The 12,937-nt window shown below is 41.1% G+C and overlaps 1 protein-coding gene across 3 annotated transcripts in view; it reads right to left on the bottom strand.

Moving 5' to 3' along the window:
• Positions 1 to 12,599, bottom strand: part of LOC100543750 (protein mono-ADP-ribosyltransferase PARP12-like) — a 25,102-nt gene extending 12,503 nt beyond the window's left edge. The window contains exons 1-7 of one of the 3 annotated variants that reach the window (XM_010716069.4): positions 12,216 to 12,598; positions 9,562 to 9,694; positions 5,044 to 5,287; positions 4,830 to 4,961; positions 4,410 to 4,478; positions 3,728 to 3,829; positions 1,156 to 1,279 (exon numbers count right to left, since the gene is read on the bottom strand). In XM_010716069.4, the coding sequence (XP_010714371.1) occupies positions 1,156 to 1,279; positions 3,728 to 3,829; positions 4,410 to 4,478; positions 4,830 to 4,961; positions 5,044 to 5,287; positions 9,562 to 9,694; positions 12,216 to 12,505 (1,094 nt within the window). In that variant the 5' untranslated portion in view covers positions 12,506 to 12,598. Of the gene's footprint in view, positions 1 to 1,155; positions 1,280 to 3,727; positions 3,830 to 4,409; positions 4,479 to 4,829; positions 4,962 to 5,043; positions 5,288 to 9,561; positions 9,695 to 11,864; positions 12,038 to 12,215 lie in introns of those variants that run through there. The other 2 variants (XM_085233382.1, XM_085233377.1) reach the window with 2 other exon arrangements.
• Positions 12,600 to 12,937: the final 338 nt, after the last annotated feature.

The following is a 12,937-nucleotide window of genomic DNA, read 5'->3' on the forward strand; positions in this document are numbered from 1 at the left end:
TCAGGAGTTTATTATTGTTACCAGCATAGATTCTATCCTCTAATCCTCAGTTTAAATAGGTGCAATTTTCTTTAGTATAATCTGACTGTATAAACTTAATGAGGCCTGAAATAGGAATATTTTCCAAGCTGTCACGTGACAGCTTGGAAAATTGTTTCCAATGTTCAGAAGCAAACTATGGCCCATGAGGGACTGACTATCTTCTCTAGCACAAGCCAGATGACTGACTTTACAGGCATGCTACAGGCATAACACAGCAAAAGATATTTGTACAGTAAATAAATACACACAGCAATGTATCTCAGTAGAAAAATAAAAATTGTAAGTACTTGGCAGTTTGACAAAAACATCTGCAGCTTATCGCTCTGTTCTTTTGTCTGTGGTAACAGAGGACACAATCACAGCTGTGAGCTCTGGATATCATCTTCATTCCTGGAGCTACATGGATTTTTAGTTCTCACAGGCCTGAAAAATTAACTCTTCCTCCTCAGGCAGGAAGGCTTTGATAGCAACCTCATCTGGGAAATGTTACTTGTGATTTGCACTGTACAGCAGCAAATCAAAATATCTGCTGCCTTAAGAGGCAAGTACCAAAATAACAATGTCAAGGTCAAGCTTGCGGTCCCCTACCAATCCAGTGGACTTACAACGTGGCTTTCAGAAAGGAGTTAATAGGAAAATGAATGACTCTAGCATACATTCCCTTTAAAAAAAAAAAAAAAAAAAAAAAAAAAAGAAAGAAAAAAAGGCTGCTTGTTCGAGGGGCCTTTCATAAATGTTTTCTAGGCACATTCTAGATACTAGCTGTCTTATGAAAGGAAAAGTCATACAGAAAGATTAGCTCCAAACTGCTGTTAAGAGACCTAACCATTATTTAAAATAAGTTAAAATAGTCTAAGCCATGAATTCCACCCTCCGTGGAACGTGCAAGATATGGCACGTTATTCTTTAGAAGATAAAACTGGGGTGATATTTCCATGCAGCTACCTTTACGTTTTAGAAAGAAAAAGCAACTCATTTTGTACATCCTCACACATTATGAGAAGCTCACAAATAAGAAATTACAGAATTCAGAGATCTCTAAGAAGAAATCAAGAATTTTCTATCAGAGGCTCAAACACAGCATTTTAAGGAAGCAATCTGCCACCAGTATACCTGCTGTTTTTTGGGTCACAATAGGCCTTTTCAATTTCCTCCATCATGGAAAGGTCATTCCAGGTGATCCCATTATATACTTGCCATCTGTATGGCAAATGGTAATGAACTGATTTGCATTGCTCTGTAACAAGATCAGACATAGTTAAGAGCTCTGCAATCACAGAAGAGCAAGACAAGACGAGAAAAAAGGAATGTTTTTTTACACTCTTTGGTATGAACAATAAAGACAGATCACTGTAACTAGAAACGTATTGGAACAATAGAGGTTTTGTGTGTTTCTCTGGTCTTATCTGGAAAGTAAAGTAAACACTCATACTGTCAAGCATATTTTAAAAAAACAGTTCACAACCTTCTCTTTGCTAAGACACTGCCTTGGCAGCTGGGAAAGCAGTGCCACAGACAGCAAGTTTGTGTTTGTGCGTCATATTATCATATTTCTCAGCTGTAAAAAAATAAGTCTACAGGTCACATAAACATTAGCAATCCAACACAGTTGTTTCTCATTCCACTAGCTCCTTAGAGATGATGGATTAGTTAACAAAATGGATTGTTGAAGGCCTGAGCCTTTTCTTCAGGTCCACCTCAATTAATAAGGCAGCATAAAGGACTGCAATACTCTAAAGAACATCCTGCAAAAGAGACTCTACGTTCATCCCTTTACAGGCAGCACTCTGCCCTACCTACCAGACTGCTAGGCACTGTTGAAATTCATGAAATCATAGAATCATAGAACGGCCTGGGTTGAAAAAGACTGTAATGATCACGTAATTTCAACCCCCCTGCTATGTGCAGGGATGCCAACCACCAGACCAGGCTGCCCAGAGACACATCCAGCCTGGCCTTGAATGCCTCCAGGGATGGGGCACCCACAGCCTCCTTGGGCAACCTGTTCCAGTGTGTCAGCACCCTCTGAGTGAAAAACTTCCTCCTAATATCTAAACTAAGTCTCCCATCTTAGTTTAACACAATTCCCCCTTGTCCTATCACTATCAACCCAGGTAAATTGCTGCTCTGCTCCTCAGAAAATGGGAATGCAACAACTTCAGTTGCCTTGCATGCAAGATCTGCAGCAGTGTTACACATACCTTTACACAGAACAAGGAAGACTTCTATTTTTCCTTAAGTCATCTATGCTTTCAATGCATTTAGGTTTGCACATTTTAGTGCTTAACATCCCTGCATGAGCACATGCCTCCCATCCCTCCAGGCTTCCCTGTCAAGGCAGCCCCTGTATACTTCACATCTGAGGATGGATCAAGCCTCTTTTTCATAACTTTTGAGCCAAACATGGTATGGCCAAACACATTAACACTCCAAGCTATTTGAGTTTAGCTATTCGGTGGTCACAGTAGGGTTGCTTTGAGCCTGGGTGCACAATTCATAGCATGCAAGTCCAAAAGTTCATAACCTTGAAAGCCAAGTTTCATCCTAAATAAGCAGAGAGAGCCTGAGATATGTGATACAAGACTAGGGTAGCTGCTGCACAGAACCAAAAAATTTCATCATTCTTTTCCCTTAATGTTTCTGACCACAGAACATACGACAACTAATCACAGTTATGAAGAAGACATTGTAATTCATTCCTTTCTTCCTTTTTTCGGTTTTTCGGATAGGGATGGAACATATCCTTTCTTGAGAGCATTATGCTTAAATTAACTTAAAAACTTGTAGACAAAACTATGCTTGGTCTCTCTTGGCCAGATTTCATTTTTATGGTTCATAAAATACTCATAAAATATACCATTTATTTTTAAAGTACTGCCTCTCTTCCAAGCAATAGTGAAAAAAAGGTATTATAAAAGCCCTAGAGTGGGAAAGAGTATTTTACTCACTTGATTCAGAAAAGGATCTTCTGAAGGGAGAACTGCATATTTATATCAAATGCACTACAGAAATGCAAATACACATGCAAATATCTGAGACCAAACAAGCAACTTACTATCTACTATCTACTACTATCTACTATCTACTACTATCTACTTCCTAAGTGAAAAGTGGAAATATTTGACAAAGTGACCAGGTGGTCAGAAAGGGAGTAGAATTTCAGAAATTGACTGGACAAGTTGACCACAAGAAAAATCTAATGATACCTCTTCAAAACCAAGGAAACTTAAGTCACTTGAGGGTTAAGAAACTGTTCTGGGACAGTCTCTGAGTACAAATGCTTATATTTTCCATAGACCCTTTTTAGTGGCCACAGACAGAGGATGGATGAAAACCATTTTTAGCTTAGCTGATATAACTAATGTGTTTTCTTAACACTCTGTAACATCACTTTTTAAAGTTCTTAATGGAGAAGAAACGTGCCCATTATCAGATGTACACAGAATACAACAGGAACAAAGGAGAGGAGAGAGGGTTTACATGTATCCACCTGACTTCACTCTGATAATGTTTGCAGTTTTCACAGGATTTGTTAGTGACTTACAAAGGAAACAAATGAGAAGACACAATCACCACTGCCAATCCTGAGATGCTGACACTCCACATGCCACCACTACTCTGAGCCATCGAGTGGGCAGCATCTCTGCAAATAATGCACTCCAAAGATATTTCATATAAGGCTTACCATTATGTTTGCAATACTTCCAGACATAGAACAAGCATATCTCGTCACACTTATCTTCTTTATTGTCCTTCAAAGAGTTCACAAAGCAATCATCTTTTTTACCTACAACAAGAAACACATCAGTCCTTTCACCCTTCTGAAACTACAACTCCAAAAGAAAGGTATTGCATTTACCATTTCATCCCATGATTAACAAGAAGTTCACTATAGTAGTCATATCCTGAAAGTGTTTAACTTGGCTATCTCAGTATTAAGAGTTAAGACTTTGAAGCCAACACTCTTCTGTCCAGAAGGACAGGAGATTTAAGCGTTCCTATTCACATGGTAGAATGTATATCAACACAACTGACAAAGTTGTATCGATTCTCTGGGAACAGAAGGTAAGGAAAAGTTTTCACACACCTACAATAATATGTTGTTTCTAGGAAGGAAGCAATGAGTCCAGAACAGTATCAGAGATCAGTCTCAGACTGCTCCCCAGACTGAACACACACATACTATGCTGCTGAGTGCTTGGGCAGAAATATCAGTATTCCCTTGAAGGCTGATACTCTGATTTTCAACATATGGTAGGGTAAAGACATAAGCTCCTTTCCCATCATCAGAGGAACAGTAGGACTGTAGATGAAATCAAATCCCAATTAGAACCACTGATTTAAAGATGGAGGGTCAGAAACCATACCTTCGACTTTACTTCTGGTGCCCGTTAGCAAGTGAAGTTCGCTCTGATGAGTTTTGTTGCTGCTGGGATCTGCATGAGAAGGCTGAATGAATAGCACTGTTGGACCAGAACATCAACTAGCCTGCAACACTCAATTTGTGCATTGACAATTATGTCCATCACACATCATTTTACAGGGCATTCCACTGCTGGCAGATCAGCAGTAACAGTTACAAATCCCAGCTAGACATAATTATAAACAGCCACCAGTAGCAATGTTGCATGCAATAGGAATGCAGCTCTCCCTCCCACATGACTTAGCCAAGACCCCATTCCTGAAGGCAGATCAACAGCAAAAGGAAAAAAAATATGCATCTGTTGCAAGAGGTAAAAATAGGAAAGCTGATTCCATGTGGAAGAAGTTGGTACTTGTTTAGTCACCTTCTGAAGTTGGCACATGCATTGTGGAGACCTCAGCTGTTTCAAAAGATGGCTTCTGTTCTTCTCTACTTTTATTTGTTAGCTTTTCCTCTGAAGTTTTCCTTGGTTTGTAGACAGGATGATGGTGATAAGCTGTGAGTTAAGGAAAAAAAAAAGGCTTCTACTTCTGTCAAACTCAAAATTCAACTTAAACCTACTTTTTCTTACAACTTACGTTTTTCCTTTTTGTGGAGCTCCACATGTTTATGATCACATATACTCTGGATGTTTGAAGCCATCTTCTCATCAATGCCTCCATTTTTCAACAATCTCAGTGCACAGGAATCCAAAAAGTTATGGGACCTCTTGCACGGAAAAAATTTACATCCACCATGGAGAAAGTGTCGACAAATATGAAGCTTGCTGCAGTTGTATGGCTGGCTGCATCTACTAGCCTTGTTGTTGTAAAGTTGGCAGACCTAGAAGCAATATAAACAATAAACAATATAAAACAGAAAAATGTATTAGAATCCATTTTTTAAATTTTCTGCCTCCACAGCAGAAAAACTGTGACGAAAACATATGCATTCTCTGTGACTACTGTAATCTGACCACATTTCTTGCAGAGAAGAACAGGCATGAGAGTGAACTCATGCAGTTTCACCCAAGAAAAAAAGAGAAGAGCCAATCCAGCAAGCACTAATTTTTGGTACTCCTGAGCAAGACAGTTACATAATAGCTTCCCAGTTTAGTTACTCCATTTAAAAACAAATAAATAAAGAACAAAGAACAAGCTTTGCCATACAAACATGTATACAGGGTCAAATGTGGTGGTATTTCACTGAGCTAAAACTGTCTTTTTGAAAAGATTGCACTTCTAAAAAAGGATATGAAGTATATTCTGAGATTGGAGATTTATATATTTAAGCTTAGCTGTGTCACAAAACATCACTGGGGTGCTACCGTGCATATTGGGTGTAGGTGTGGAGATGCTGGCAACAAGGGGGGCCACAAGAGAGACCTCTCTGGGAAGAAGCCAGGCACTGCTCACTGCCAGATACAGATGGCTTCAATGGACCCACCATAGGACACAGCTGAAGCCAAGCTACTGACAATGCTGGGAAAATGTAGTTAACAAGTGGCAGAATGCAACACTGCAACACTGTGGGAAACAATCCCTGAGACACTTGTGTCAAGAGAAGGAGGAGCCACAGCAGGCCAGAGCAGAGATTCCCCTGTATCTTGAAGAGATCACCCTGGATCAGGGGAAAGCGTGAAGAGGTAGGAATGGCAGAGAAGGAATGTTAAGGTCTGATCCCACAGCTCTCATCCCCATGCGCTGCTTGGGACAGAGGTTCAAAGAGATAGGGAGACGGGAAATGAAGGAGTTGGGTCTGGGCAAAAGGGTAGGGAGCACGTTGTTGTTTTAGCTTTGTCTTCATCAGCATCAAGTAGCAACACATTAGATTAATACTCCCTGTGGTAAGTTTGACATGCCCATGACAGTAACTGGTAAGAGATCTCTCCGTATTTATCTTCATCTATGAGCTTTTAAGCTTCTTCACGTTATTTTTCTCATCTTCTTGAGCGGAACAAGAGAGTGGCTGGCAGGGCACCTGGCCAAGGCCAATACACTACACAATACTAAAAAGGTTTGTATGCTGTTGCTGGCTATGCTGTTCTTATGTCCAGGTTTGCGACAGACAAATACTAATTGATCTTGCTTAACATATTTAATTTACAAGTGCAAAAGGCCTCTGCCCTGGCTGCAGCTGTCTTCCGCAGTAAAAGCACACAACTAGCAGTGCAGAAATGACACAAAAGTGGGGAAAGAGACTCTTCAATTCCCATATTGTTTCATTCTGGTAATGAAATCCTATACTGATGTATACCCGTTAAATGTTTTAAAGTTTCATTTAATTGTTGTAAAGTCTAATAAAGATAAAATTGCATAGGATGTTTACAGAATCACAGCATGGCTGAGGTTGAAAGGACCTCTGGGTCAACCTGACCCAATCTCTACTCAAGCAGAGCTACCCAGAGGAGGGCCCTCACACTCATGTGAAGACAACTTTTGAAGATCCCCAAGGAGGAGACTCCACAGCACAGAAATGCTTTCCAGTGTTCAGAGAAAGCCTCTTGTGCTCCAGTTTGTGTCCACTGCCTCTGGTCCTGGCAAAGGACACCCCTGAAAAGAGCTCGTTTCCATTCTACGTGCACCTTCCTTTCAGGTATTTGTAAGCAATGAGACCTCCCCGGGTCTCCTCCAGGCTACCAGGTCCAGCTCTCTCAGCCTCTGCTCACAGGAGAGATGCTCAAGTCCCTTCACCAGTTTCATGATTCTTTGCTGAACTTCTTCCAGTACCTCCATCTCTGTCTTATATGGGCAAAACAAATTCTGAACCTGTTTTTAGCTTATGTATCCATCACTGCAGTGGACCACAGTGGAAGACACTGTAAAGAGGAGACAGTGACTTTGCACAAACCTATGCAACATTTACCTGCGGGGATTGGCTGTAGAGGCTCATCTGACATTGTTAAGCAACAGCAATTCAGCAGGAGTACAAGCCATGACAGTGGACTGCCTTTAACAATACAACTTGTATATACAGTTTCTAAGAGCATACTCCATGGTGACAGAAAACAGCATAATGCTTGTTCAGTGAACCTTGGTGTATCATGGCAATCATGGCTGGAAAAAAAGGCAGTGTCACAAACATTTTAAGAAGGGTAGAATGGGCAACCCAGGGAATTACTGACCTGTCAGCCTCACCTCTGTTCTGTGATCTTCCCCTCCACAGATCCTCCTTAAAGCTGTGCTAAGGCACATGGAAGACAGGGAGGTGACACAAGACAAGCAGAATGATTTCACCAAGAGAAAGTCCTGCCTGACCAGCATAGTGGCCTAGTATTTTGGAAAAATACTATGAAGATGTAAAGAACAGCAAGTGTTGACCCTCACCGTGTATGGGGATTCTGCACAGCATACCACAGCACCTCTAAAGAGGTTTGTCTCATGCTATACTTTAGTGGGTTCCCACAGCACCAGAAGGGAGACATAAGATTTGTTTTTCTTATAACCATCACAACAAACTCCAAAAAAAACAGAAAAAAGTATTGCCCTAACTACATTGGGAATGCATTATTTAGCTTCAGCGGGAAAGCAAACTACCCCCTGCATTTGCCAGAAAAAGAAGAGGCTGAGAGAAGGTGATGGAAAATAGAAGAAAATCCTGATTCTGGATTACATTCTAGTTCAGACCACAGAAGAAAAAAAAATACTCCTTTTACTTGAGGATTTTTATCAGCATGCACAGTCCCAGTTAGCATTTCTAAACAAGAACAGCAAAGCAGGCTTTTATACCCTCACCCCAACTCTTGGGTTTATAAATGGCCTGCAATGGCCTGCAACAGTCTGCACTGTTTCAATCCATAACAGAAGTTACAGTGCTCTGTTGGAGGGGCCAATTAATGATGTTCACAAGCAGTGAGAACAACAGACAGTTTTTGAGTAATAATAGCTATCATTGACTATTTGCTAATTTATTACTACCTGGGAGTAACTAAACAAGAGACACATAAGTTTTAGAAGCAGCTGAGATAAAGATTATTCTGCCTCCTTGCTCGTCACCACTCCTAAAATGTGCCAGCAAAACATAGTTTAAAACACTACAAAAAATGCTCTATTTACTTGAAGTCCATCACTGTCAAAGCAGAAAGAAAGAAAATAATAGAACTGTTAGGCTAACAGATCTGTGGAGACCATAACTTCCAAAAGACTAGAGCAACAGGCAGTGCTCTGCTCATTTGTTAACCAGGAACAGCTGTAGGCAGAATAAGATACACTTGGCTTTGAAATAGTACCTTGATGGCACTGCCAACAAGGAGACTGGATTGTTCAGCCAAACTTAACAAAATCAATTAATTGCATAAAAAACAAATAAAGCTCTGTAGGAAATTTATGTACAAAAGCCTCAGTGCACTTTGGAAGGGGCGGATTTTACACAGAACTGACTACTGTCGGTTGGTCATTTTCTCATGATTTTTTTCTCATGCCTGTGAGCATCAAAATACGTAGGTTGGACACAAGAAGGGGCACTCACTTCCCAGACTCTACTATCTCTTGGCTAAGAGCCAAAAATTTGTTTTGTTAGCTATTTTTTGTAAGGCCTTTTATACCTTCTAAGCACGTATGATGATTGTCAACTTTGATCTCCATCTTCTTTACGTGACCATCTGTAAATCTCTGGTGAAGTTGCTTACATTTTTTGTTTGCTTACTTTGAGCAACTCTCTGGCTGTGCTGCTGCACTAACAGGAATAAGAATAACATACAGAACAGGCTGGAACTTTGTCGTCAACTTCCTGCTCTTTTCTGCTGACAAGTAATACATGACATGTCGTCACCTAAGTGTAGGCCTTCCGGTATTTAAGCAGACAACATGCTCCTTGATATTTAATATTATTATTTCTATCATGTTTTTTTAGGTTGTGGTTTTTTTGTGTGTTTTTGTTGTTGGTTTTTTTTTTAATATTTATAGTTATCAGTATATGGCACTTTTACAAGTCTTACACTATATTATTTCTTCTGATGGTTTCACACACAGCCATCACAGCCATTCCCATTCATAGTTAATTCAAGCCAATCTTAATATTTCTGATTAACTTAAGAGCTTGAAATTAATATCAGTTCTCTGTCTTCTTTCTTGCCCTTTCCCATTCCAAAAAAAGCTTAAGAAATCAGTACAACTCACATCAGGAAGGAGGAAAGGGTCATTTTGGAGAAGCAGGATTCGCAGCTCACTCTCTCTTAGGCCAGATAACTCATGAGTCTTCAGAACTTTTTTGTTCTCAGCACTGGTGATGTCATGAGAGTACTTGCAATCTCTGCAAGAAAATGGATAGAAACAACAGCTGTTTTAAGTCAAGTTGATTTAAAGAGCCTTAGGTAATGGGCTACCTCAGAAAAAACATGGAGAGAAAGGCACTTTGGCAAAAGTCTCTGTGAACAAGTAGATAGTCTCTCTCACTTCATAATAAACTAGATTATGAAACAAGCAGTATAAGCACTGTGAAATACAGTTGTGTTATTACACTAATTTTAAACATAAATGTAGCTAGACCATTTAACAGACAGCACAGACTGAAAACCACTTCTGTATGTAGCAGACCAAGTCACACAATCTGAATAGCTGGAGAGAATGCTGATTTTAGAGGATATGCATCAGCAATGGTTGAAGTAGCAGTGGCCTTGATTTTACGCATACAAAAGATTGTTGTCCTAGGGGTAGTATGTAAAGAATGTTATAACAGTTTGAGAGCCCCAAATAAAGAGATAATGAAGCTGAACACAACACAATGATATCTTTGCTGACTGGAAAGTTAAAAAAAATTTTAAGAAGGATCCAAAGAAGTTAATGAACTCCAAGTTTTGGACAAAGACAATTAAATAACACTAGTAAAAATGTTGGCGTCACTCACTAACCTATAACAAACCTGTTGAGTATGAATTACAAAGAGAGGGAGATTATAATTTCTTTGCATCTCTTTGCAAATATATTTCAATGTCACTGATAGGAGAAGAAACACGGTCTATACTTACAAAAATGTGGTAAAATAGTTTCCTGACTTCTCGCTCTTGAAAAGCATGATTCGATATAGCATTACCACTAGGTATACTCAATAAAAGTACCTGCTACTCTATCAGACTTGCATTTCTGCTTTGTTTATCCTGTTAGCCCCTAGTTAACTACTGAAACTTCTGATAGCATTTTACTTCATGCTGTGTTTGATGCCATCCATCTGCAACAGACTTTTATGCAGACATTTCACTATCACTCCCATGTGTCATGCATTTCTTTGTAAGAAAATAAATAAAAATACAAGATTTGAGGGGCAGAAATATACTATTTTTGGTCTGGAGAAGTGGTTTTCTAAGGATACTGGATAGCCACTTGATTAATGGCTATGAAGGTAGTGGAACTGCAGATTACCCCAGGGTGAGAGACACCCAGTTTTCCCTCACAGTTAGCATCAGATTCCACCAATAGTCACATGGTGATCTATGTCACCTGAATACATATTTCTAAGTCAAAGGTTGAAATAGTCTACGAATACAGTGATGAATAATCAACTGTGTTAAGTAATACATTTAAAAAAAAAAAAAAAAGAGTAGAAAGCTACTGTAGAACAGATGCAAGTTAAAAATAGGTTAATTTGAATAAAACTCCTGATATCTCTGAACAGGAAGACTCCAGTATAGACAAATTTCTCTCCAAAAAGAGGATGCACGATCTAGAAGCAAGCCTTGACTCTTTCCTATCAATTAAAAACTATCCTGTTTCAATCCATGTGGTCCACTCTTTCTGTCCCCGCATTTTAACCGATCTCCCTTGTTTCCGTAAATACACCCTGAAAGACATTTTCTTCTGTTTATCTGTTATTAATACACAAAAGCAATGTTACATGCACAGCACTACTGAGAGGGCAGAACAGCTCATTTTTCCAGCATTACAAAGGAAACTGTTGCACGTTCTAGTCACCCAGTGGTAAGCCAACATATATTCAAACATATCCTACATAACCGTATCTTATTGAGTCAGCAAAGCAGACAGAATTTTAAATTAAAGAATTTTAAATTTTAAATTTAAGAATTTAAAAACAGAATTTTATCATAGAATCATAGAACAGCCTGAGTTGAAAAAGATCACAATGATTATCTAATTTCAGCCTCCCTGCCATCGGCAGGGTCAGCAACCATTAGACCAGGCTGCCCAGAGCCACATCCAGTCTGGAATCTGTTATTTTGCTTGTGCCATTTGCAGACACAAAAGATCTTTTCCTCCCCAGCTTCTTCAGATCTGAGTGTGTGAGGAACTATTTGGTGGGACAGAATAGGAAGAGGCGCAGCACCAGGCAGCAGAGTGAGATGCAGGTCACAGGGGTGTGGCAGAAAAGTCTGTAGGAGATTGCTATTGCTGTAGATTCTTGTCAAATGCATCTGATTTTCATTTCTGCATTTGTTTTTTTGTTTGTTTGTTTGTTTGTTTTCCCTTACTTTAATTTCTTTTTGCAATAGGAGCCTTCAGTTAGCCTGGAAAATAAGGAGACTGTTCCCAGAAAGGCCGTGCAGCCCATCCTTCCTTCAGCGAGGCACAACACGGAGAGCGATGCTAACGGGAAGTAGGTACTGGCTGCTACGGATACGGCTGTGAGCGAAGCAGTGACTTTCCGTCAACATCAAGCGCTCCTAACTATCGATGGCTCCTAACCAACAGATGGCACGCAAACACTTGGCTTTTTCCTTCGGAAAGAAACATTTCTGAGTTATTTCAGCGATAGAGGGGAGACGCCCGCGGGAGGAATCGCCGCCGCCCCTGCCACCCTTGCCACCGTCCTGCCGCCTCACCTTTCGCGCCGGCCGCACCTGCCCATGAGGTGCAGCTTGCAGAGATGCAAGCGGTCGCAGCCCTCGCACTGCTTGCGCGGACAGACCCGCACGGCCGTCAGGGCCAGCACCTCCGGCGCTTCCCCGGAGCCCGTCAGCAGCAGGAAACGCTCGGGACCCGCCGCTTGCAGCGTCTCCTGTAGCTGCTGCGCCGAGAGGCCGACGTACTGCTGGAGTTCCGCGAGCCCCAGCCGCCCGCCCTTGGCGCATAGGGTCTCGGTGAGGTAGCTGCACACCACCGGGTCGCACATAGCCGCTCCTCCGCCTCAGCCTGCCTCGGCGTGGCAGGACGGAACAGGACCGGACGCAGCAGGAATCGAAACTGAAGGCGCGGGGCGGAGCGGTCGAGGGGCACGGATCCGCCTCCTGAGCGCTTTCGTGTTTCTGTTTGTTAAGGGCAAAAAAAATGTTCGCGTGCTCACATAATTTCAGCGTTCACGTAGCAGTGCGGCTACTTCCCTTCCCCCAGGCTGGCAGTTAGCTACTTGCTCGTTAATACCAGCGGCCACGGTTGTGTCCCTGCAGAGAGTGTGAAGTTGAGAAACAATTCTTGCTAATGCTGACATGGGGCTGGGGAAGGAGAAAAGGTTTTAAACTAAAGGAGGGGAGATTTAGATTAAAAGTCAGGGAGGAGTTTTTCACAGGGAAGGTAGTGAGGCGCTAGCATGGGCTGCCAGAGAGGT

The sequence above is a fragment of the Meleagris gallopavo genome, chromosome 1 (genome assembly GCF_905368555.1).
Source record: "Meleagris gallopavo chromosome 1, MGAL_WU_HG_1.1, whole genome shotgun sequence".
Lineage (NCBI taxonomy): Eukaryota > Metazoa > Chordata > Aves > Galliformes > Phasianidae > Meleagris > Meleagris gallopavo.